Source organism: Stenella coeruleoalba, assembly GCF_951394435.1.
Source record: "Stenella coeruleoalba genome assembly, chromosome: 18".
In the NCBI taxonomy this organism is placed as follows: Eukaryota; Metazoa; Chordata; class Mammalia; order Artiodactyla; family Delphinidae; genus Stenella; species Stenella coeruleoalba.
Genome location: NC_137164.1, coordinates 24145901 through 24172986, shown reverse-complemented (window position 1 = coordinate 24172986; position 27086 = coordinate 24145901). Strand labels below are relative to the sequence as shown.

At 40.1% G+C, this 27086-nt stretch overlaps 1 protein-coding gene across 2 annotated transcripts in view; it reads left to right on the top strand.

The window, feature by feature from the left end:
- Nucleotides 1–27086, top strand: part of DGKH (diacylglycerol kinase eta) — a gene marked incomplete at its 5' end in the record, with an annotated part of 183438 nt that overhangs the window by 65559 nt on the left and 90793 nt on the right. For both annotated transcript variants that reach the window (XM_079903027.1, XM_079903028.1), the window contains 2 exons: nucleotides 5583–5693; nucleotides 11481–11561. In XM_079903027.1, coding sequence (XP_079759153.1) covers nucleotides 5583–5693; nucleotides 11481–11561 — 192 coding nt within the window. The remainder of the gene's footprint in view (nucleotides 1–5582; nucleotides 5694–11480; nucleotides 11562–27086) is intronic.

Sequence of the window (27086 nt, the reverse complement as noted above, 5' to 3'; positions counted from 1 at the left end):
GTACCGTCAAATTGGGCGTTAGGATTGCCCCCCAAACATTTAGTCCATAACAGCCCACATCTGCCATCACAACAAATTCCATTCCCATTCCCTAGAAGAGAAATTAAGGGGTCGTGTTGGGGCAAGACTAGGAGAAGCTCGAGATTCTTCTGGAACTTTGGAAGGCATCTGTGAAAGATGAGTCATCACTGACGTTTCCAGTTCTCCACATCAGGCTCTTCACCACACCTGTTTGATGTCCCCCCAAAAGCCAACATGGGAAAGTGTACGTTTATCAGATAAATCAGGCAGTAACTGATGTTTTCAAAGATTTTTAGCTCACTGAAGGGCTGTTTGCAAAGTTACACTCTTCTCAGGACACTGAAGCTGTATGCCATCAAAACAACTTCAACTTGTGACACAGAGGTGTTTCTGAGACATTAGGTGAAATCCTAGAGCGCTCATGTGTGTATAATTTAAAAGAGAAGTTACTTTTGTTTGCTTTTAGCCAGGGGCGCGAAATGAGCGATTGCACAGCTGTAAGACGTTGGACAGCAAACAGTCCCAGAAAGCCAGATAGAAGAGAGATCTTAAAACTTTCAAAGCTTATTTTATTGAAACGATTTTTTTTTCAAAGCCACATTCATTTAACTTTTTGTGTTTAATATTTTGGAAACTGGGTTATTGGATTACGGTTAGGGGCTATACAACTTCACTGGTTTTTCATGAAGGTCAGATTGTACTAAACCTATCTCTGCCAGATTATATGATGAAATGGCCATTAAACGCAAATGTTTCTAAGCCTTATTTTGAGGGAGGGGAGAGCTCATCCCTTATCCTAGAAATTGTGAACAAAATAAAATTAAAATCGAATGCTTGTTTTTCATAGATTGTTAATAATAACGGATCATAGCTAATTCTTCTGTCTGTTACTAAGTTCAATTTGTTATTCTAGTTGAACATTAATATTGAATATAATAAATATTTTGATTTTCAAGAAAGATTCCTTGTTTCTTCCTTTAGTTTGCTCATTATTTTGAGATTTTTCGAACCACAGCATTTTTCTCTGAACCATGCTTTGCCTATATGGTTATATTTGCAGGAGCTGTTACAGATTAATCATTTTCGCTATGCTCCTTCTTTTATGAGAAGTGTTTGTTTAACTTGCCATATATAAACAGACGTTTATTTTAAGGATTAACTTTCATGTGAAAAACTGCCTCCTAGTTAAGTCTTTTTAATCACATCTCTAGAGGAAAGCAAGCTAGCTTCAGATGTTTTTCTCTTTCTTTTCTTTCTTCAAGAATTTAAAATTGACTGTTTGTATATTATAACATAGAGAAGTTTGTAAATGCATGTATTCTCCTCAGCCTCACACACTGCAAATAAATCCATGCTTGTGCAAGATTTAAAGGACATAAAGTTATATAGTAAAACACAGATAGATTATTTGCCTTGAAAGTGACTATGTAAGGAGCATCTTTAAATTATCAATGGCCATAATACCAGGATAGATAGACATTTTCCTGTTCCTCTGACTATCTCTCCCCAAACCCTCACCCGGGGAGTGCACCTCAGGGTCCATTTATACTTTTTTGCATTGTATTTGCTGTTTTTTATATGCAGTGAAAAGAAGCAGACCTGCTGAATGCTGGAAACCATAAAATCATTTATAGCCATTCTTTCCCGTTTTCTTTCCTAATTCTATCTTCGTTTTAAAAGACAAAGTTATATACCCTTTTACACTTTAAAAGTTGTTTGGTTTAACATTTATGGAGGCCTTAAAGTGTCAGCTAACGTGTTATTTGGTGATATTATTAAAATACGTAGGACATGGTCTTCGCTCCATGAAGGTCACAGCCTGGTGGGAACACAAACATGCCATTCAGTTGTCATAGGTGCTGTTATACAGGTAGGAGAAGGACACATTCGAGAGACAAAGGTGGGAGTGTTCACTTCCTCCTAGGGGGTGGGGAAGTCTTCCAGAGGCGGTGGCACTAGATCAGAATTGAAATGATTGGGCGCTTTCAAGACAGGCGATTGAGGAGGGGGCGTTTAGGGCAGAGGGAGGAGCCTCTGGCAGGAGGGGCAAGCGAGAAGGTTGGACAGCATCATGCAGGGGTCTTCTCTGATACATACAGAAGTTTGGACTTTATGCTGCAGGCAAAAAAAAAAAAAAAAAAAAGATACAAATGAATTCATTTACAAAACAGAAAAGGAACCACAGACCTAGAAAACAAACTTATGTTTGTTACCAAAGGGGAAAGAGGGAGATAGGATAAATTAGGAGTGTGGAATTAAAATGTACATACTTCTGCGTACAAAACAGACAAGCACAGGGAAGTATACTCAATATTTTGTAATAACCTTTCAGGGAAAAGAACCTGAAAAAGAATGTGTGTGTGTGTGTGTGTGTGTGTGTGTGTGTGTGTGTGTGTGTGTGTGTGTGTGTGTGTGTGTATAACTGAATCACTTTGCTGTATACCTGAAACTAACACAGCATTGTAAATCAACTATACATCGATTAAAAAAAAAAGATAGAACTAAGGAAGGATTTAAGCAGTGGCATAATGTAATCAGGTTTTCATTTTAGAAAATTACTCTAGTAACAATGTGAAGAAATACTAGATTATTTATGCTTTTTAGAAACAGCCTGATAGAACATAAGTAGACTAAACATTAACTTTTCTTCCTCATTGCCTTCAACAGAACTTTACAAAAATCTTAAAACACCCACTTTTATAATTTGAATTGCCAAAAGATGTGTGCTCTGGATGAGTTATATTTTTATAGCATTTCAAGACTTCGTGATCAAGTTTAAGAATATAGACTTTCTACCCTGGGTAACTTCGGATGCTGCAGCAGGGCAGCTCACCTCTTAACTCTTCCTTATTAATACCCTTTTCTCTCGCAATCTTTTGCATCTGGTTGCCCAAGGCAAATGCTCACACTTTCCCTTGGTTCTTTTCTCTCTCTTGCCCTTCACGTCTATCAGCAAGGCCGGTAGATTCTGCCTTCAAAATAACGTCTCAAATTCCTCTACTTCTGTCGGTCTCAGTGATGCTACAACCTTAGTTCTATCCTCCCTGGTCTCTCCCTGGGACTCCTGCAGCAGCCTCCTAATTGGTCCTCCACTCTATCTCACCCATTTCCCCATTCTCACTGTCCCGCTTCAGACAGTTCACTAGCTTTTTGCACTTTGAATAAAAAGCAAGCTCCCCTCTGTGGCCAGCATCGCCTGGCTGTTGTCTCCCTTAACCTCATCTCTTGACACTCTCCTTCTGCTCCAGCTGTTATTTGCTCTCACAGAGGCCTGCAAACACTTATTCACTTCTTCCAAGAAGCTCTTATAATTTGGTGCCTGGCAAATACTCCGTGAACTTAATAGCATAACGATATCATAATAACACTTTCTGCCATTTATTAAATATCTTCTGTAACCCAGATAGTGTGCTAAGTGCTCTCCAGGCATTATCTTATAATTAAATTAGATGCAACAAGCTTGTGAAGTTGGCATTATTATTTCCATATTTTAGGGGAGGAAACTGGGCACAGAGAGCTGAAGTAACTTACGCAGATTTATACTGCTAGCATGTAGCGGAGCCTGGCTTGAAGTCTGTCTGTCTGATTCTAAGTCGGGCTCTTTGGTACTGAAGTTTCAAAAGTATTTTGTTATCATTAAATTTTAATGCTCTCACAATTCCTGGAGGACCATCTGAGAGCAGGCTCTAGAGGGAATCTTTTAATGAAACTGAAAGTAAACATGAGTGTGACCTAACTACCATATTAGAGACAACAAACTTTTCTCAATATTTTATGTCTTGTTGATAATAAAAGAGAGTATAGTGTAAAAGTTGGAAATAAACTCTGGAGTTCAAACAGACATGGGTTTAATCTCAGCATCTTCTATTCATTCATATGGATCTCCATATCATATGTGCCAGATAATATTCTAGGTATTTGAGACACATCAGTGTGCAGTCCAGTGGGATGGATATAAAATGTTGGTTCTGTAAGCTGTTTTTGCCCTGGAGATTCACTGTAGCATTACTGCTCTTCTGTGAATTCAGGATAGATGTGATCCATCTTGGACCCCCATCCCAAGGGGATCTATTTGAGTCAATCCCATGACATATTTCCTAAGGACAGTCTCATAGGAAGGCTGTAAGTTTAGTTTGCTATAAATAAAGTGTCCTTCCTTCTTCCTTTTTTTTTTCCTTCCAGTTGAAATGAAACATTAAATTTAATTTTATTAGATATAATAAACTCAGGGAACTTATATTCTAATAGGGGTAGCACAATAAATAAATAAGTAAATTACATTATACATTAGAAGATGGAAAGTACTTTGTGTGGGGAAGTAAATAAGATCTGGATGGGGGAAGATATGGAGAGCATGTACAATAGGAGGTCAGTGAGGTGGGTCTCATTAAGAAGGTGAGAGACTTGAAGGAGGTGAAGGAGTTAATCAGATGGATATTTGAGGGAAGAGCAGTTCAGGAGGAGAGAATAGGTAGTGTCCAGTCCTAAGGGACGTGCATGCATGACCACTTAAAAGCAAAGCATCATTGTGAATGGAGGTGACCAAGTGAAGGAGAGATACTAGATGAAGTCAGAGGGGTTCCAAGGATGTTGTTGATGGCAATAAAATGAACTTGTATACGTAAAGCACTTAGCACAGGGTCTAGCCCAGATTCCCAGAGCCCCTGCCCACCTCTTCCAGCCACAGCTCTTGCTGCTCCCCGTTACAAGCTCTACCCTGTGTTTATAACCAGAAACTCTGTGAAGATTCCCTAAATATCTGTGCTGTTTTATACCTTTCTACTTCTGCACACATGTAAAATACCCTTCTCCCACTCCTTATCATTCTGATAAACTCCTTCAAGACCCACCTAAGGCTTTCCTCTGGGAGGACAACATCACTGACTCCCTCTGAGGCAGAGCTTCCTTCTTTGGGTTGCCATGCACCATGCTTTGAGTATGTGTTTGTTACAATAACACATAGCTGATGGTAACTGACATTTAATGAGCACTTACTATGTGCCATGCAGTAAATACCTTTACGTGTCTTTAAAATTAATTTCTCACAACAACAACCCTATAAGGTATGTCCTGTTGTCATCCCCATTTTATAGATGAATAAATAAAGCCATGAAGTTTATTGACTTGCCTAAGATCATCCAGCTACTAAGTGGTGGCACCAGGAGTTGATCACAGGTTTCTGGCTCCAGAGCCCATGCCTTCTTAACCATTACATTATACTGCACCTCCACCCTTCCACCATTTTACTATATACAAGTATATGTGTACTTATATATGTACATGTACTCATCACACTGTATTGAAAAGTATTAGTTTTGTGCATGTGTCTTCCATAGTGTTTATGACTGCTTTGAGTCACCATGTTGAATTCACCTTTGCTCTTTGGGACTTTGCACATGTGTTCGCTTGTTGGATGGGGAGAATAAAATATTCTCTCATGTAATTTGCAAAGCATGAGAAATAATATTCAAAATGTTAATGATAGTGTGTCATTAATTTTGAAATTTATTTGGTTTTGAATTTCATTTTAATCATGTTGTTGTGTTTCTGCTTCTCCCTAGACCAGTATTAAAGAGGGACAGCTGTTGAAGCAAACCAGCTCTTTCCAAAGATGGAAAAAGCGATATTTCAAACTTCGAGGTCGTACACTTTATTATGCAAAGGACTCAAAGGTAATTCGAGAGAATACTAGTTGCAAGCCCTCGAAGGCTGTAGATGGAATTGAAATTTTGGTTCTATAAACTGTTTTTGTCTTGGGGCTCACTATCATTACTGCTCTGATATAAATTCCATATAAATGTGATTCATCTTGGACCAAATCCCAAGGGGGTCTATTTGAGTCAGTTTCATGCCATTTCCCCTAAGGACAATCTTATAGGATGGTCCTAGTGCAGTTTTCTTTCTTTCTTTTTTCCTTCCAAGTAAAATGAACAGTTAAGTGTAACCTTATTATATATAATAAACTCTAAATTTGGGTTCCCCCCTTTCTTGCTACTTTTTACCCCATAAATCTTTTCCTGGAAATGAGAGAGAGAATTGCTGTAGTTGCTAAGAGTTCATACTCTGGTTTCAGACAAGAGTTTGTATCCCAATTCTAGCACATTCCAGTGGAGTGGCTGTGGACAGCATGTTGTTGAGAGGAAGCTTCAATGAAATTACATACATGAAGTGCTTACATAATACCTGGCACAAGACAATCACTCAATTATGCTAGCATTTAGAAATAAAAATCACAGTGAAATAAAATCAAGGCTTAAATAATTTTTATAAACTAATTGAATGCAATAAGAATGATGTAGCTTTGGAAGAAAAAAATTGTAATGATGAGCTTCCATTTAAAATGGATATTTTACTGTTCCTTCAAAAATAAACATTAAGGTGGGTACCCTCAGCTGGCACTGGAGCCCCACCAAAACAGCCCCCTGCCCTGTTAGACCTGGTGGACACCTTTGGCCAACACTAGTGTCCCCCTAAAGTGGCTCCTGCCCCAGGGGTCAGCCCCACACACCAGAGCACCCACAACAGTTGCAACTGGGCCTTGCAGCCAGCCACACTGGGGTCCATCCTTGCGTACAAGCACCCCCTCAGCAAGTGCAGCTGAGCCACAACAGGAGGACACATGCAGCCCACAAAGGGGACACTCCTGGAGCATCTGGCCCTGGTAACCAAGGGAGACCATGCTACTGGGCCCCACAGGATACCTTCTACACAAAGCCACTCTCTCAAGACCGAGGGACGTAGCTGGTCTACGCAATATGTAGAAACAAACACAGAAAGTTAGGCAAGATGAAGAAACAAAGGAATATGTTCCAAATGAAAGAACTAGACAAACCCTCAGAAATAGATTGAATGAAATGGAGATAAGCAAACTTCCAGATAAGGTGTTCAAAGTAATGGTCATAAAGATACTCACTGAACTCAGCAGAAGTATAGAAGAGTGAGAATTTCAACAAAGAGATAGAAAGTAATAATGGAAATGAAAAATACACCAGAGGAAACCAACAGCAGATTAGATGATGCAGAAGAGAGGACCAGTGGTCTAGAAGATAAGGTAGTGGAAATCACCCAATCAGAACAGTAAAAAGAAAAAGAAACCAAAAAATGGATAGTTTAAGGGACCTCTTGGGCAACATCAAGTATACCAACATTCCAACATTCACATTATAAGGGTCCCAGAAGGGGAAGAGAGAATGAAAAGGACAGAAAACCTATTTGAAGAAATATGGCTGAACACTTTTCTAACTTGGTGAAGGATACAGACATCCAGGCCCAGGAAGTACAGAGAGACCCAAACAAAGTGAACCCAAAGGGACCCACACCAAGACACGTTATAAGTAAAATGCCAAAATGTTAAGCTAAAGAGAAAACCTTAAAAGCAACAAGAGAAAAACAACTAGTTACATACATGGGAGTCCCCATAAGACTGTCAGCTGACTTTTCAGCAAAAACATTACAGAAGGGAGTGGCACAATATATTCAAAGTACTGAAAGGAGAAAACTTATAACCAAGAATATTCTATCCAGCAAGGCCATCATTCAGAATTGAGAGAGAGATAGAGTTTCCCAGACAAGCAATAGCTTGTCTACTTTATAGGTCATCACCACTAAACCAGTCTCACAAGAAATGTTAAAGAAATTTAAACAGAAAAGAAAAAATTATAACTAGAAATATGAAAATTATGAAAGACAATATCTCATCAGTAAAGGCAAAAATATAGTAAAGGTAGTGGATCAACCACCTATATAGCTAGCATGAAGGTTAAAAAACAAAACTAGTAAAACCATATATACCTACAATAATTAGTTAAGGGATACACGAAGTAAGATAACATCAAAAACATAAAATGGTGGATGGAGTAAAAATGTAGTGCTTTTAGAACATGCTCAAACTTAAGCAACTATCAACATAAAATAGACTGCTATATACAGAGGTTGTTGTGTAAGGACCTCATGGTAACCACAAGCCAAAAACTGATAACAGATATACAAACAATAAAGAGAGAGGAATATAAACATAATACTAAGGAAAATCATCAAATCACAAGGGGAGGGCTTCCCTGGTGGCGCAGTGGTTGTGAGTCTGCCTGCCGATGCAGGGGACACGGGTTCGTGCCCCGGTCCGGGAGGATCCCACATGCCGCGGAGCGGCTGGGCCCGTGAGCCATGGCTGCTGAGCCTGCGCGTCCGGAGCCCGTGCTCCGCAACGGGAGAGGCCGCGGCAGTGAGAGGCCCGCATACTGCAAAAAAAAATAAAATAAAAATCACAAGGGGAGAGAGCAAGAGAAGAAGAACGGAACAGAGAAGAACAACAAAGATAAACAGAAAACAATTCACAAAAATGGCAATAAGTACACACTTATCAATAATTACTTTACATCTAAATGGACTAAATGCACCAATCAAAAGACACAGCGTGGCTGAATACATACAAAAAGCAAGACCCATATATATGGTGCCTACAAGAGACTCACTTCAGATCTAAAGACACACACAGACTGAAAGTGAAGAGATGAAAAAGATATTCCATGCAAATAGAAATGAAAAGAAATATGAGATAGCAATACTTATATCAGACAAAATAGACGTTAAAACAAAGACTGTAACAAGAGACAAAGAAGAGTATTACCTAATGATAAAGGGATCAATCCAATAAGAAGATATAACACTACTAAATATATATATGCCCAGCAGAAGAGCAGCTGAATATGTAAACCAAATATTAACAGACATAAAGGAGAAACTGACAGTAATACAATAATAGTAGGGGACTTTAACACCCCATTACATCAATGTAATGTAGTCATTAGATCATTCAGACAAAATCAATAAAGAAACACTGGCCTTAAATGACACATTAGACTCAATGGGACTTAATAATATGTACAGGACATTCCACCCCATAACAGCAGAATATACATTCTTTTCAAGTGCACATGGAACACTCCAGGACAGATCTTTTATTAGACTACAAATCTCAATAAATTTTAAAATACTGAAATCACATCAAGCATCTTTTCTGACCACAACAGTATGAGACTAGAAATCAACCGCAAGAAAAACTGGAATAAAACTCAAACACATGGAGTCTAAGCAACAAACTCAGTAACAACCAATGGGTCACTGAAGAAATCAAAGAGGATATCAAGAAATACCTCCAAACAAATTAAAATGGAAACACAGTGTTCCAAAATCTTTGGGACTCAGCAAAGGCAGTTCTAAGGGGGAATTTGATAGTAATATAGGCCTACCTCAGGAAACAAGAAAAATCTCAAATAAACAATCTAACCTTACACCTAGAGGAACGAGAAAAAGAAGAATAAACGAGTCCAGAGTTAGTAGAAGGAAGAAAATAGTAAAGTTACGAGCGGAATTAAATGAAATAGAGACTAAAAAACCCCACAAAAACCTAAGAGCAGGTTCTTTGAAAAGATAAATGAAATTGATAAACCTTTATCCAAAGTCATCAAGAAAAAAAGAGAGAGAGCCAAATAAATAAAATCGGAAATGAAAGAGAAGTTACAACTGACATCACAGAAATACAAAGGATCACAAGAGGTTACTATGAAAACTATATACCAACAAATCGGACAACCTGGGAGAACTGGATAAATTTCTCAAAACATACAATCTTCCAGGACTGAATCAGGAAGAAACAGAAAATCTGAACAGACCAATTATTTGTAACGAACATAATGAAATATTAGCCATAAAGAATGAAATCTTGCCATTTGCAACAACATGGATGAACATAGAAGGTATTATGCTGAGTGAAGTAAGTCAGAGAAAGGCAAATACCGTACAATCTCACTTATGTGTGGAATCTAGAAAACAAAACAAATGAACAAACAAACCAAAACAGAAAGAGACTTACAGATACAGAGAACACATGGGTGGTTGCCAGAGGGGAGGGTTAAAAGTCGTGGGGGTTTAATATATAGTATACGGAATATAATTAATAATATTGTAATAATTTTGTATGATGACAGATGGTTACTGGACTTATCATGGTGATCATTTGATGATGTATTTGATTGTCAAATTACTGTGTTGTACGCTTGAAACTAACATAATATTGTATGTCCAACTATACTTCAATTTAAAAATAGTAAGATTTATTGTTACTGTGGCAGTAGGATAATCGATCATTTCTATGTTAAAAAACACGTGTTTGTGATATAATTAGTAGAGTTGTCCACCAGGAGGTAAAAAATAAATAAATAAACAAACAAACCTAATTCTTAGTTTATGCAGCTGTGGAAGTAATAACAACATAGAATAATCTTATTTTAAAAGTCATTATGTTCATGGTTATCCCTGATCTGGCTCCATTCTGACCTCTCACATTTATCTCCAGACAGCACTGACCACTTGATAGTCTACAGCCTTGCCCCATGTTTTCGATCCCCAGGATGATTTTTCCTCTATCTCCACTTAAAGAAATTCCCTATTTTCTTTAAGGTCCCCCCCAAATTGTCTTCATTCCGTTATTCACAAGAGAAAGCGTTTGTTTTCTGCTGTGACCTTCCATAGCACTTTGTAGTGTCTGCTCTTCCACTTTTAATAGTCTCCCTTACTTAAAACAAGTGGTGTCTATTTCAGCTCCCGTGCTAGATTATAAATTCCTTGCAGTCAGGGAACAAGTCTTACAGTCAGATTGGTTGGGTTGAAGTAGAGTTGCATAACCCCCTGCAGATCTTGGGTGGTAAAAGTTACTAGATAAGGGAGCCTCTTTCTAGCAGTCCTAGAGGAGTGGTGTTATACCTGCCTCACTGGAAGAACATTGAATGACTGTGAACAAGGACCAACTCCCTCAGAGTGGGAAGGATACATTTATTTACTAGAATTTCCTAATTTTTCAGTTGTCCATTTTAAAGATTTTAGTTCTATGGAGTTTTTACCACTGAAACTTTTTTGATTAAAATCACTTCTAAGCTTAAAAAAAAAAATGTTGGAGCCTGCCAAAAAAAAAATTAAATAAATAAATAAAACTTTTAAGAGTATAAAAGAAATGTCATCTTATATTTGCAGAGCACATGCACCATCTCATTTGAACACATTTACAGATGAGGAAGGTCACGTTCAAAAAGTTCAGTAACTGTCCGTGATCTGAGCCAGGACTAGTTCTTCTCATTGTGGGGAGTGTGCGAGTATGTGTGTATGTCATACACTGAGTAGTAGGTTTCCCATAAACGATGCTTCTGGAGAGCACAGAGCATTTTTCAATGAAACAATATGCCAGGGGAGTTCTTTAAAGTTCTTTACAGTTTGGAATTTATGTGTTCGTTGAACTTTATGGTTTTACTCACCAAGCATCAGTAATTTCAGTTTTTCTTCAGTTATTCTTTCTAATTCCTGACATAGCTTCATGGTCATGATGTGACGGTAAAAAAAAAAAAAAATACTAAGGAGCATTCAGTTAGGTTTGCACTTGACATGTTTGTGTTCTTTTTCATTAACAGTCTCTGATATTTGATGAAGTTGACCTCTCAGATGCCAGTGTAGCTGAAGCAAGCACAAAAAATGCTAACAACAGCTTCACGGTATGGTTATACTCTGGTAACTCCCCCCTCAAAAGTTACAGAATGATCTTTCGTGAGCTTGTACTGAACGCCCTCTTTAATTGCCGGCTGTGTGTCACACGTGTTGGAGTTCTCACCAAAAACAGTAAACTTGATAAGTACGTTGTAGACGCTAACACCCAACGTGTCATGATTGTTTGGGTCAATAAACCAATGTATTAAGTGTATTTTTTAAAAGTATTTATATAGTTTTCTTTTTAGACCTTCTAATTTTAGTGCCTTAAAATTTTCACCTCCCTTTAATGTTCAACTAATTCCGCTGTTCTTAAATATTCGGAAAGTTTGGTTTTTTACCTTCAGTCTTAAAAATAATATTTTCTCCTTTCAATCTACAGTTACTCTAGTCGCTGTAGTTCAGGCCTTCGTTTCTTCTCACTTAGGTAATTCATCTGGCAGCTATTTAAAGAAGTGTCCTCTGTTCCAGTTAATTTTTTTCCAATTGCAAATCACATTGCTTAAAAGACCTCACTGGCTCGCCACCGCCTGTCAGGTTGCATCTGTAACTCCTTCGTAAAGTCCTGTAAATTCCTTCCTCAGCATTCTAGCATACTGATAATTATTTGTCCTTATACATCCCACCAGTCCAGCAGTTCTGTCTGAACCTAATGCTTTTTCCATTCCCTCTGACTTAAATGATCCCTCCTCCATCAACAGCTGTTGAAATTCTACCAGTTCTTCAAAGCTTATCTCAGATATCCCATACTTTTTCTACTTCTTTGATTACAAAAATATGAATTAAATATGAATTGAGGATCCACCATTGCTAGGCACTCGTGCTAATAAACACAAGGGATTCAGAGAAATAAAATATACATATATATATATATATCACTTCCCTCAAGATATTCATGGTGTAGTTCAGTGAAGTTCATCTGGGATTCTTTTTCTTAAAAAAATATTTAAATATTTATTTATTTATTTGGTTGTACCAGGTCTTCGTTGCAGCAGGTGGGCTCCTTAGTTGCAGCTCCCGGGCTCCTTAGTTGCAGCATGCATGTGGGATCTAGTTCCCTGACCAGGGATCGAACCCAGGCCCCCTGCTTTGGGAGCGTGGAGTCTTATCCACTGTGCCACTAGGGAGGTCCCTGGGATACTTTTATAGCTACATTTTCCTTAGGTCCTCTCAGGTGCATTGTTCTTGCTAGGTCGCTGACCCCTTCCACACTCCTAGCCCCTGCCCTAGGAAGCTTCCACTATGGACAGCAGTGTTTTGTGTTCATCCCCTAGGCGTGCCAGGGCAGGGAGGACAGACAGATAGATAAACACAGAGCAGTGCCATGATGGAGGTAAGCACTGGTAAGGGTAGGGGATGGAGAAGAAGCAAATGAGTTTGGATTTAGTCTTATTGATTTATGGGCATGTGCGATAATTCATGCTGTGAATATTCCTCCCCCACCCCCTCCCCAGGGACCGTTGAGTTTGAGAAGAGAGAGGACAGCCAAGAATAGAATCCTGGGAAAAAGTTAAAATGTAAGGTTTGACCAATAAAGACTGAGAGAGAGCATTCTGAAGTATAGAAGGAGCATCAGGAGGCAGTGATATATAAAAAGCCAGTGGAAGGGAGTTTCAAGACGGAAGTTGTTAAACATCAAATGCTGTAGAGAGGTCAAGTCAAAGAAGAAAGGAAAAGTGTCTGTTGAATCTGTGAATCAGGAGGTCATTTGGTCACACTGATGTGAGTAGTTGCAGTGGAGGGTGGCATGCAGTAGGCTGCATGGCGAATGCTAAGTGGAAAGGCAGAGAGAGCCAGCACGGACTCCTTGTCCTACAAGTTTGGCGGTTAAAAGAAGGAGCAGGGCTTCCCTGGTGGCGCAGTGGTTGAGAGTCCACCTGCCGATACAGGAGACACGGGTTCGTGCCCCGGTCCGGGAAGATCCCACATGCCGCGGAGCGCCTGGGCCCGTGAGCCATGGCCGCTGAGCCTGCGCGTCCGGAGCCTGTGCTCCGCAACGGGAGAGGCCACAACAGTGAGGCCCGCGTACCAGAAAAAAAAAAAAAAGGAGCAGACGTGTAGCAACAAGAATGTTTAGGTCTGAAGAGGCAGTTCTGGTTTTGTTGTTGTTGAGGATCTTTTGCTTTGTTTTTAAAAAGAATTTTGAGTGTGTCTATATGAAGAGAGGAAAGAATTGTTAGAATCAAAAGCTGAAGCTGCAGGAGAGAAAGGAAATAATTGTTGGAGCGTGATTGCTGGGTAAACTGCAGGGGGTGGGACCCGGAGCACAGGTTAAGAGATGAGCCTTGAATAGGAGACAGAAGGTTTATGGAAGTAGGGGTGGGCAGGAAGTTCATATATTTCAAACCCAAACACTACTGTTTTCTCAGTGAAATTGCAGATTAGGTCATATGCTATGAATAAGACTTTAGGAGGGTGTGGAGGAGCTTCTATAGAAAATAAGAATCGAAACTGAACAGGGACCAGTAGAAGATTACTAGGTAGTAGATAGTGTCCACCAGAGATTGGAGATAAGTAATGTTCTTAGTTCCTGGGCCTATAGCATTTTCTTAAAGATAGGAGTAAAGAAAAACAACTAGATTGGCCCAGGATTGACGGTTTATAGGGCATACTGGACGGAAAGATAAAAAGGGATCGTTGGGTGTTTGAGGGATCAGTAACTGATCCATCTTACCCCTCTGAGTTCTCGGTTTTTGAGAATGGAGCATAAGGAATACGGGATGACTTTATTAATGGCTGAACACGATCCAATAACCACTAAATACAGAGCTTCTGATAAGTTGTTGGAGGCCGGAGGGCAAAATGGTGCTTATTCTTCCTTCCTCCCAGGTGAAGGTCAGGTAAGGCGATTAACCTATCAGATTAACCACTTGTCTTCCCTGGGAAGTGAGCAATAGTTTTCTCCCCTCTGTGGAGACTCGTGGTGGGGTTGTGGATAAGGGGTTCTCCCCGACAAGGATCTAGAGTTTAGTCTGAGTGAGGGTTCCGAAATTTAAGATTTGGGAGAGGTTATTCAAATCCTTCGTACAGCTCTTTCTTGGACCTCCAACTGCATGCAGTCTCTCCTTTTGTACCTTCTCACAGAACTTACTATATTCTGCCTTGTGTTTGGCTAAGTACTTATGTTTCTTATAACCTCCTTGAGGATAGGGACACTGTTATACATTTTTATCTCATAGTACCTTATCCATAAGTATTTGTTGATTTTAATTAATAAGATGAAAGTTCATCTGGGGCATGAGGAGACTTTCGTTGAAATATTTTCAAGAAATTTCCAATGTTTCACTCAACCAAACTTCGTTTCTGAAGTTTGTTGGACGAGAAATGCGAGACTAAACTGTTAGGCAGATTGCTTAGAGGTTTATAGCAAATCAATTTGGTAGAACTTTCCAGGGTATAAAATGGAATAAGAGTTATGTTTTCAACCAGTCATTGACAATCCTTCCTATCTTTAAATATTTAAATGTTCCACCTCCCTGGGTTCCAGTGACTGCTACCCGTGGTGTTATTTTGGCCAGTTCGTGTCAGAGGTTAATGGTGTAGTTTGGTGGTGTTATGGCTGGGGAATCCAGCGACAGCTGAATTCTGCCTCATTACAGCCTCTACTCTTTGCCTTGAAGTCCCTAAGGATGATGTATTGACAAGGGATGATAGTAAATGGAAAATCTATAATTAGTAAATGGAAAGTGGAAAAGCTGTGCTTTACCCAAAAACCCAGCATCAAACTGTTAAAATGGGTTCTACAGGGAGTGTTCTAGAGAGCAGGGCAGAAACTGACTTAGCTGGGGAAGTCATTCTGTGGTTATGAGCAAGCACTGAGACTGACTGAGCTTCCAGAGGAGGGGACACAGACATCTTGAGGGTGGTGTCAAAGGATCTACAGACATGGTTATACCTACACGATGATTACTTTTAAACAGGCCTATGCTCCCATCCCTGGAGTTAATAATTGTCTTGTTTTTTGGGTTGTCTAAATTGCCTCAGGTATTGTATTCGTTTTCTGTTGTTTCGTAACAGATTAGTGGCGTAAAATAATGCCTATTTATTATCTCACAGTGTCTGTTGGTTTCACAGAATAGCTGGATTCCTCTGCTTCAGGTCTCACAATGTCAAAATAAATAGGTATGATAAATTAAATACACACACATGCGCGTGCACATACATGTATACTTTTTAATTACCCTACATTGGGCTAATTTTGACCTAAGTTTGCATTTCTGGTTTTACAAGTGTCTTCTGCATCAGGCAACAACAACAAAACCTACTAACGTTGAATGCATTTTCTGTGACGTTAGGTGTCAGTGATGTGATCGGGGGACAGAAAAGAACAGTTCCAGACAGCCTTATTGGCATTTTATGAGTGTTTAGCTTAATGTTCACAATTAATTTATTTGTAGTTTAAAATTCTACCATGACATTTTCTATGACTGTGGAATCAGTGAAACATTCATTTTTTTTGTCCATTTTTAATTTTCTTTTTTATTTTATTGATATTTGCATGGTGTTTTGGAGTTTTATTTTCACTTTAACCTTTCTATCTTTAACATACCTCTGTGCTGTATGTGAATGTGCTCTTCTTATATTAAACTAGAGAGAATTGATTTCCCTTTGGTCATACTGTTGCCCCCCAGGGAAGGGATTGCAGATCTCCTGTTTAACTCAGGGCTCTTTCCTATTGCACAGCATTGTTTCCGTCTGGAGTCTTTGCCTCTGTTCTCTTTCTTCTCACATCCACAGCTGTCTTTGTCTCTTTCTCACTAATCATGGCATGTCTATCCCCAGCTTTTTTTTTATTTTTCCAATTGCAGAGCTTAAGACTGAAGTCAAACAGCTGGGGTTTGGGTCATGGCTTGGCCGTGTCTAGTTAGGTGACCCTAGACAAATTAGTTAACTGCTATAAATCTCAGTGTCCTTAACTTTAATTGAGGGTGATAATGGTATCTGCCTCATAGGTTATGAGGATTAAATGAAATGTGATAGTGCACCAAAATACCTAGCACAGTGATGAGCACGTACAGTTTGATACACGTTGGTGGCAACTGTTACCACAAACTTATTATCTCTTGATTCCCTTCACAAGTGACAGTATTGCCAACTTTTAAAAGTTTGGGAATTTTGAAAGAGAATATGGATGAACTTTATCTTGAGAAAACATTCCATGCTGCCTATTTCTCAGAGGTGTAGTGAAGATTTATTTCCACTTTTATCTAATATTAATAAGTATTGTTGGGAAAAGCAACCATTTTGTAACAAATGGAATACAGTTGTTCCTTGTTAGGTAAATGTTATTTGCTAAAGAAGAGCTTTTTAATGATTTGAAAGCCATCACAATGATGTGGTATACATTAGGCTTTCAAAGTGTACTGTTCAAATGACTGTTTTCTTTAAATTTTAATGAAGTTTGGGCTAAACCTTAAATAAGTGAGTCATCATTTTTAAAGAAATTGTATCAACATTGGTAAAACTTCTTAGGAAGGTTTGTAAAGAGAGCTTTTTTTTTTTTGAACTAGAAAGAAATACAGAGGTAATTTATTTTGTTTATTTAACCACCCTTAGCATTGTTAGTGAGTGATCTACAAGTGTGTTTGAAGTTCCATGGTTACTTCATATCCATGCTGGCTTAGTTGTATGGAAACAGATGCCGTGTGGCAGTACTTATTTTTAGAACTAAATGAGCACTGAAACAGAGTCATTTTAGTTCAGGGGTCACTTGCCAAGGTAGACATGACCGAAAGTTGATTAGCATTAGATGATGACTCTTCTGATGAGGTTTTTAAAAGTAGACATAAAAACAGACCAATACAGAGAATACTCTTACTGCACATAAAGTGCTGAAAATTATGCATTCATAGTGTAGTCGAAATGAGCAGACTGTGTTTTCATGGAAGGGGAAAATGTTAAGAACTTGTTTCTTTCATGTTTACTTTCTGTTTATTCTGTTTTCCTCTTAGCTTCCTCTCTGTTAATATAATTCACTTCATCTTCTCTCTTAAGAGAGATATCACATCCTTTGAACCTAAGGAAGTGTCAATTTACTTTTATCCATTAATAACTCAATCTTTAGATACATGGAGATAATGAAAAGTTATTTTCTTTTTATATCATTTGTGAATGCACATTGCAAAACAGGCATTTAGATAAACATGTTAATATATAATCACTTAGATAAATAAGTTGCCTATTTTATTTGATAATATTTAGTCTACTCTGTACCTCTTATAACTGCTTTGTGTCTGATCACTCATTCACTTTTTTATATCAGTCTTACAAGGTAGGTTCTATTATGCTTCCCATTTTATAGGGGAGAAATCTGAAACAGAGAGGTTAACATCCAATACATATAAATAGCTAGAATCTGAACCCATCTGGGTTATATGGCCTCAGTCTGTACTCTTGACTGCTCTGCTATCCTGCCTCTTTATTGCGGAGTTGTAAATGAGTATGATTCAGATAGTATTCCTGTGGTTGCTTTTTACACGTTCAGTTGTCTTTTCTCCTCCAAGTCAATCATAGAGTCTTTTTTTTAAAAATTTTATTTATTTATTTTTGGCTGCATTGGGTCTTCATTGCTGTGTGTGGGCTTTCTCTAGTTGCAGCGAGTGGAGGCTACTCTTCGTTGTGGTGCACAGTCTTCTCACTGCGGTGGCTTCTCTTGCTGTGGAGCACGGGCTCTAGGCGCGCGGCCTTCAGTAGTTGTAGCACGTGGGCTCAGTAGTTGTGGCTCACGGGCTCTAGAGTGCAGGCTCAGTAGATGTGGAGCACAGGCTTAGTTGCTCCTCGGCATGTGGGATCTTCCCGGACCAGGGCTCTAACCCGTGTCTCCTGCTTTCGCAGGCAGATTCTTAACCACTGTGCCACCAGGGAAGCCCAAAGGGCACTTTTTATTTTAAGGACTTGGGAAGATGTGACATCTTTTCAATATTTGAGGGATTATTATGGATAAGAAGCAGTAGACAGGTTTGGCGTACAGGACAAAGATCCGTGGTTGAATTCACGGAGGGACCGTTTCAGCTCTACACAAAAGAGAAATTTATAACTGTGTCATCTGATAGAACTGGCGTCTTGTGAGCTAATGGCTCTGCCCATTATTAGAAATCTCTAGTCATCTCATTCCCTGTGATCGGAAAGTGGCCTTCAAGAAGAGAGTCCTCAGAGCAGACTCAGGTTCAAGGAGCTGAAATGACTATCTCAAGGTTGGAGGACTGACAGCTGTGTGCAGCTAGTACAGAGTTCGGGGCTCTCAGCTCTTGGCGTTTGTTGGGAGTAGGCAAGGAGCAGTGGATGTAGAGCTTGCTCGACTCCATGCTGGACATTTTACACACTTTGTCTCGTTATAGGACACAGCAGGAGCTAAGGGACCTTCCTTCAAGAATGCTGTTGTTGCATGGTGTGTGTATGTGGGAGGGGAGATGGAGGAGACTGAAATTTCCTTAGGCACAAAGACTGTCTTCTTCACCACTGAATCCCCAAGGCTAACACAGGGCCAGGCATAGAGTGGAAAGACAATAAATATTTGTTAAATGAAGGAAGGAATGTGTCTTGTTGAAGGAATGAATGATATTTGTAAACTCTAATTTTTCTTTGAGAGAAAGGTGTTATTTCAAGTTTTAGCCTAGAGAGCACAGTTTCCTAATTTTCCCCCGTGGTGTAGTATTATAACATACCCATAAACATGTGTATCCTTGTTTGAAATCTACACATCATGACTCAGATTATTTCTATACCAACAATAAGTCTTACAAACATGATTCTTGCCTATGATTAACCATTGCAGTATTTCCACATAATTATTAGATGCCAGATAGTAGCAAACCTCATATTTTTTAATGTCTATGTTGGTTAAAATATTGTATTGCACTCTCAAGTGATACCACATTCATGCAATTTGAGGGGTTATTGTTTTCCCTTTTAAAGTTGACTTATATACAGTTTAGGTTAGACTTTATACTATGAATCTGATAATTTATACGTTAAGTTTGAAATTTGTATTTGGTTTTCTATAACTTTGACGCCAGGCTTTTATAAATAAAATGTCTTAGCGTTGTTTCTGTGGAAGTATCATGTTCATGTTTTCATTGAGTGATGTAGATCTTTTCCAAGGGTATAACCCAGAGAAATACTTCTCAGCATTATGGTGAGCTTCCTTAGGCCAAAGTCCTAGGAGGTAAGAAAATGTTGGTCCTTTTGTAGCTAGACTAAAATCTCGGGGTGGAAATAAGGTATGGGTGGGAGAAGTGTGTCTTTGTCTTCACCTTCATTAGTACTCTTCCATGAACCTTTCAAATCGATTAACTGAGGTCTCCACCATCACTAGTAACCTTCCATCCGTCTTTCAAATGGACTTTCTAAAGTAAGGCAAGAACCAGTGAGCGTGTCCTTGAGTATTCGGGCAGCTCGGGAGCTCTGGGAACCTGGGCTTGGTTGCATGATCAGACCATGGGTCTCCAAATCAGTTTCATCAGACAGACCCTCTGATGAATGATGGTATGAATAGACACCATCAAAATGTTGGGAAAGAGGGCTCATCGTCGAGAGAACTGTGTCCCTGGAGGTCCAGACAGGGTACCATGTTAAGTAGCCGTGCTTGGCATTACCACTTGCCCCTTACCCTGTCCTGGCCTTGCTGAAGATCCATGACTCAGAGAGAGAATGGCGCTCCTGGTCAGTAACCTGCACCTGCTGCCTCCATACCTTTCCTATCCCCCTAGGCTGCTGCACAGCAGCCCACTCCCCACCTGGTCCTCCACTTCCAGAACTGCCCGTAGACATTCATTCATTCATTAGCAAATAGTTACCAAAAGCTTGCTGTATATATCAGACACTGTGCTAGGTTCTGGATATACAGTGGTGACTAAAAGGAACTGGCCACTGAGTACCGTATTTTGAAAAAGTTTAAAAGCCTCCAGGAGTAGATCCCTGTCTTTAGAGTATGTGGCCTTAGAATAGGATTCTTCGGATACAAAAAGCAATGAACTGCCTCCCAACTAAGACTAGAAACTGTGTCATCACAGGGGCCCAAGTTATAGGAAAGAGAAGAGATTACGCAAACTCTTTGACCATTCAGGGTTCCATAGACAAAATCCTCTGGACTGGTTTATCTGCTTTTCTCTGCAAACACATACCCGGTGTCAGTATTTCTGCCACCAAAATATGGTGAACCATGTAGAACTGCTTATTCCTGACCCTAAACACCAGTGTTTTATGAAGCTGGTTCCCTGGGAAGCCTTAGCCTCAGGCACCTTGGGGATGGCCAATGGAAGACGTCCACCCAGATGAAAGGTCAGGCCTGTATCATGGAGGGTTGACCTCCACAGTGCCCGTGCCGTATTGAGGCTCCCAGTGAATGACTACATGCTGCATAGCCTCCTGTTCTTGGGCTAGTTGTAAATCTGCATTTCACTGATACGTTCCACGTACTAGGCCTTTCCCAGGTTCCAACTAGATGGTCCTGAGCTGATGCTATCACTCGCACCATGATCTTGGAGACAGCAGCTGTAGCTACGTGGACTTAAACTTCTAGATCTCTTTTGAGAGATTCTGCGTGATGACGGGCAAGGGTTGCTCAAGTTTCAAAAGAGCAGCCCCAGGCTGACCAGCCATCCAGTTGTACAGAGGCTTCTAAGCTGTGCAGACTTCCACAGGAGATCTCTTCATGCTGCCAGCCTGGCTGCTTCACCATGCCCCTTTTGGAGAAGGGCTATGCGATTTACTTGGTCTTCACTGTGGTCTTAACGTGGCTGAAGCCTCTTAGTTGAAGGCTCCTTAGTTCCATACTCATTTAGGTTAGCTCTGATCCCCGTTTATGGTACAGAAGGAAACCTCTAACCCTGTAAGAGATCATATCCTGTCTCACAGAGGTACCTGGAATAGAGGCCTAACATGGGAAAATAAACTACTAGTAAAAAAAAATTAAAACAAAAATAACCAAAACCATCATCAATGTCTGGATATCAGCTAAAGATATCCTGTTATCTTGTGGCCTCTGACTGAAACAGCAGAATCTTGAAGAGTTTTAGTGTCTTGGAAGTTCTATACTGACCAGCAGGGTAGAGTCCTGTTTTCGAAGGAGTTTGACGTTCCAGATCTCCCAGGAAGTCAGAATCCTTGGTTCCCTGTTAAGAAACTGGGACTAGTGAAGAGCCGTGGTGGTGCTCAAACGCTCCAGAAAATTCCAGAGATGTTTGCCGTCCTGGGCCTTATGAGTGGTCCAAGCCTCCTGCAGTCTTGAATCACCCTGAGAAAACCCAAATGATGTGCACACAAAAAGGGGTGCTTTGTTCATCCCACCTGGTCTTATTGATGACTTCAGAATCTGGCCTTGCATCTGGCATGAAATGCTCTAAAAATGAGAACACGTCATTACGCTTTTCAGATTTTGGCTCCATGAGACAATTTAAAACAACCACTTATTTTTTTTTAATATTAAAATAGTTTTAAGTCCTCCTTGAATGTTAATGAAATATTAAAACAGTACTAAGGAAAGGCTATTATTCTACATGTTTTAAAAATTTAAGGTGTTTATAATATAGATAAGAAAAATAAATGATTATTCATTTCCAAAACCTCTTTGGTCGGTCCTGTAACCTGCAATAAGGAGTAATGAGCACATAGCAGGTAATTTTTAGTTTATATCTCACTTCATTATCTCATTAAGCCCATGAAGTAGTTATTCTTCCTTCCCTTCAATAGATGAAGAGGTGAGGTTCAGAGAACATAATTTTGTAAATTTATGTAGTTAACAAGTAGGACCATTAATATTTAAAGCCTGTGATTTTTCCATGAGGATGAACAGCATATTGGAATTTTATGAGTGCAATAGCAGTAATCAACATTTTAAATAGGATTTAGTTCAGTCCGGCCATTCCTAGTGAATCCTCATTACCTTACAGGTGGAAGGAAGGGTGTGTAGACCTGTGTACCAGCTAGCAGTGATTAGAGTGCTTGCTTGGTTGCCACCCAAGGTCAATTTTGGTGATAGTCATTAGGTGAATTATCTTTAATGGAAGAGAGAGGATTAGCAGTTTTTTGGGGGTTTTTTTGTGTTGTTTTTTTTTTTTTGCGGTACGCGGGCCTCTCACTGCTGTGGCCTCTCCCGTTGCGGAGCACAGGCTCCGGACGCGCAGGCTCAGCGGCCATGGCTCACGGGCCCAGCCGCTCCGCGGCATGTGGGATCTTCCCGGACCAGGGCACGAACCCACGTCCCCTGCATCGGCAGGCGGACTCCGAACCACTGCGCCACCAGGGAAGCCCGGATTAGCAGTTTTGGTTGCTCTCTGCATTGTGACAGGTCTCTGATAAGAATTTAATTTCCAACAAAAAAGTGTTTAAAGGAGAGATTCTTCAGTTCAGTAGTTTCTGCCTTAAACGTTTCTATGGACCCAGTTTAAACTTTGCCAAGATCAAATCTCAATGCATGCAGGCAAAGGTAGGTTTTTACTCCTGGAAGACATTACAATCTAGTCAGCAACAGACAGGGGGCATCAGAAGCAAGACCTTCCTATTGACAACACGCAGGGGGATTGCTCTCTGGTTGGAGATATTGTTTCGTTTTTCTCGTTGTCACAGGATGAGACTTGCTGGTAGCAGACCTGAAGGCTTTTGGACAGTCCTGACACTCAGGCTGTGTTAGCTGATTGGGGTTTATGAAAGATCGGACAGCTGTCTTAGGATACTTTCAGAAGTTTCTTGTAAGCTGCCCCCCCGCTATGGGACTCAAGGCAGAAGATGGTCTTTAAATCTTGGAGAGAAACAGATTATTATCAAGACGCTATTAAACAGAGCTGGCATCTTAGAGTAGAGGCTGTGGCCATAGGATAACCTGGCCCTTGACATCAGCGCTTAATTGGGCCCCTTCCAGCAAGGTTGAGTTATGTCTTCCATTGATCCAGACACTGGACATCACCTAATGACATGGTCTGTCTGGACCAGTTGGTGGGGTATCTTGTCCCTGCAAATGGGATGCTTTTGCACACTTCACTAATGCTTTGTAATAATCCAGCCCAACCCTCTACAGTATGAATGTCTGATGGTGGGTAGTTACTGGGATAGTAACCAGAAGTCATATGGGCCTGCTGCTAATATTTCAAGTGGGAAGAGTCACAGTATTCTCTACGTTGTACGGATGTATGTTCTATGGATCTCATGTTTATAAGCGTTGAATGTTTGGCCTCTGTGGTCTGGTTTCTGCACAAATGGCCATTTTCTCTTTCAGAATTCCATCAGTAAAAGATGCCAACAATAATGAATTTTTCATAGTTGCTCAATTAGAACTTCCCTATTTGTTAGGCTCATAATGTAAGAAAGGCTATCAGGACAAAGCAGCAAATCCTTCTCCCTTTGGAAACCTTTGTAAAAATCAGAGTGTTTTGTTTTGTTTTGTTTTGTTTTGTTTTGTTTTGTTTTGTTTTCGTACAGGTAAAGTGTCGTTCCTGTGACGATGTTCTAGGTTGCATGTGCCTTTTCAGGATGGGTAGAAGCATGCCCACCAGCAAGTACTGACATGACTACTCAGAATGACTGCTGAAAAAAATTTTAACCTGGGCCTTAACACAATACGATCAAGATACATACTTTAGGGCTTCCCTGGTGGCGCAGTGGTTGAGAGTCCGCCTGCCGATGCAGGGGACACGGGTTCATGCCCCAGTCCGAGAAGATCCCACATGCCGCGGAGCAGCTAGGCCCGTGAGCCATGGGCGCTGAGCCTGCGCGTCCGGAGCCTGTGCTCCGCAACGGGAGAGGCCACAACAGTGAGAGGCCCGCGTACCGCAAAAAAAAAAAAAAAAAAAGATACATACTTTATGGAGTAGATTGTAAAGAAAGTTTTTTCAAGTCTTTTAGACTCATCAATACCTTTACTGCCCACATCATCCAGAATTAGCAGAGGTGATGAAATGTACCAATTATGTGCGCAAAGACATATGTACAAAGATATTTACTGCACATCGTAATAGGGAAAGATTGGAAACAATCCAAATGCGCAAATTAGAAGCTGGTTGAAATGAATGATGAAATATGTCACACGGTAGAATGTTATGCAGCCATGAAAAAGAATGAATCAGCTCTCTGTGTAGCAATACACACCAAACTCCAAGTTTTATTCAGTGGGAAAAGCCGGATGTGAAACAGCATGCATGTATAAAATGTCACTGTGTGTGTGCATACACGCATGCATTTAAACCTCAAAAGACCACATATGTGTTGTAAATGCAAAGAGTGTCTCTGGAGGGGTAACAGAAGCTTACAGATATTTGCCTTCAGCAAGGACACTTGGTAGCTGGGGACACACTCGAAAAGGGAGAGGTAATTTTCCTTCTAAATACATTTTGAATTTTTTTTTTTTTTTTTTTTTTTGCGGTACGCGGACCTCTCACTGTTGTGGCCTCTCCCGTTGCGGAGCACAGGCTCCGGACGCGCAGGCTCAGCGGCCATGGCTCACGGGCCCAGCCGCTCCGCGGCATGTGGGATCTTCCCAGACCGGGGTACGAACCTGTGTCCTCTGCATCGGCAGGCGGACTCTCAATCACTGCGCCACCAGGGAAGCCTGAAATATTTTTTGTACCACAAATTACTTATTCAAAAAAATTTTAGATGCTACATGGGAGCCCTTTCTGACAGCTTCCTAGCAGATGCATTTGACAAGAGTGATGGATCTAGTAGGAAGCCCAAGTTGAACACTGCTGCAGTGTCAAGGAAACCATGATAAGGGTACATATCAGAGCACCTGTAATAGGAGGGAAGGGAGGGATGGATGAGAGTTGTTTTGGGAAAGTCAGGAGAACTATGGCCAAAGGGAAGGGAGAAGGGAGAGGAGCAAACTAACGTAGGGTTGTTGAATTTGGGGGGGGGTCGGTATGTAAATGATGCCTTTAATTAAGGGTCGAAAACAAGAATACAAGCAGGTCTGTGGGGCCTGAAAAGAAGACATTGTGAATCGGACACTGAGAATTTAAAATGATGGTAAGATATCCTGGTGATGTCTAGGAGGTGATTGATGGAGATGCTTTAAAGACTATTAAAACGATTTAAAGTACCTTTTTAAGTATCGTTTTCCTGGCTCTTTTTACATTTCTAGCATATTCAAACATCTTCCCTATTCCTTAAGTATGATTATGGTGTAATGGAAATTTTAGATTTTAGACATGTTTTCGTGTTGTCGTGAGCAGTACAATCAAGATGATTATTATGTTTTGACAATTCCCATCGCATATGTGTTCTGTACAGAGCAATGTGTGGTTACAAACCAAAGGAGCGGTGCCAAGGGAATGGGGCCAATGCGTCATTCCAGCTGCTGGTGCAGCCGAAAAATATTAGATGAGTGTAAAACTTTTACTGTGTCCATTAACACACAGCCACTGCTAGTTTACGGGGGAAGCGTGTGTTACAGCCTCCGTAAAGAATTTCTGAAATCACTGTGCTCCTTGTTATTAAAATTAATACTGAACAGACAGAAAACCTTTCAGTTTCCCATGGACAGTGTAATACTTCAAATACAGTGCTACATACGATTATCTAATCTTGTCAAAATTTTGTTCTCCAAAGGTGTCTGGTTTGCAGAAACCTGTCTATATTAGTAAATTAAATTTATTATTATAATTTTACCAGTACCTTTTCTTGTTCATCTTTAAAGAATGTACAAGTATATATAGGATTGAGCTATAACTGTAGTATCCCTGATTATCTTTTAAGGGGAGAAAAAGTGAGTAGCTTGTACAGCCTGTTCTATCTGTCCTTTTAGGATAATGCCAGTAAATTCTTTGCTATTCTTTCATTCTCTAGTAGATGGCTAGGAAAGCAGACACAATTTAGTTTCAAATTCTACGTGTGCTTTGTGACCTTGGACAAGTTACAAACCTCTCTGAGCCTTAGGTTCCTCCAATGTAAAATGGATGCTACTTTTTGAGTTGTGTGGATGAAATTTGATATGGTACGATATGATATATGCTGTGATATGGTATGCTATGATATATGATATGTGATATGTTATAATTACTCCTATTATAATTACCTGTTATAATTACTCCATGTTATAATTACTCCATAAATAGTATTTTGGGCTTTAAACTGATTTTCAGTCTAAATGTGAAAACTGGAATCATCTAAACTGCTCCCTCATTATCTCTCACAGCCAGTCACCAAGGCCCGTTAATGCTGCCTCTGAAAACGCTATTAAACCCATAATCATCTCTGCTGTTGGCTCCAGTCTTCATAGACGGCTTCTCTCCACAGCAGCCCCATCGCCACCCTGAACTCTTGTCCTGTCTTGCCTTTCCCACAGTTTCGTAAGAGTCTTCTCCCCTGTCTCTTGACTCCCCAGCTGACCCACCCCATTGCTGCCAGAGTTACCTTTCTAAAATAAAGTATTTTGTGTCTCTTTCCTGCTTACAGTCCTTTCGTAGTGCTGTGTCACTTTGAAGATCAAATCCAGACTCCTGAGTGTGATTAAAAGGTTTTTCGTAACTACCTCCCTGGTTTCTCTTTGTTCTGCAACCTGTGATTGTCATATCACACTACTTAAAATACCAGTCCTTACCTTG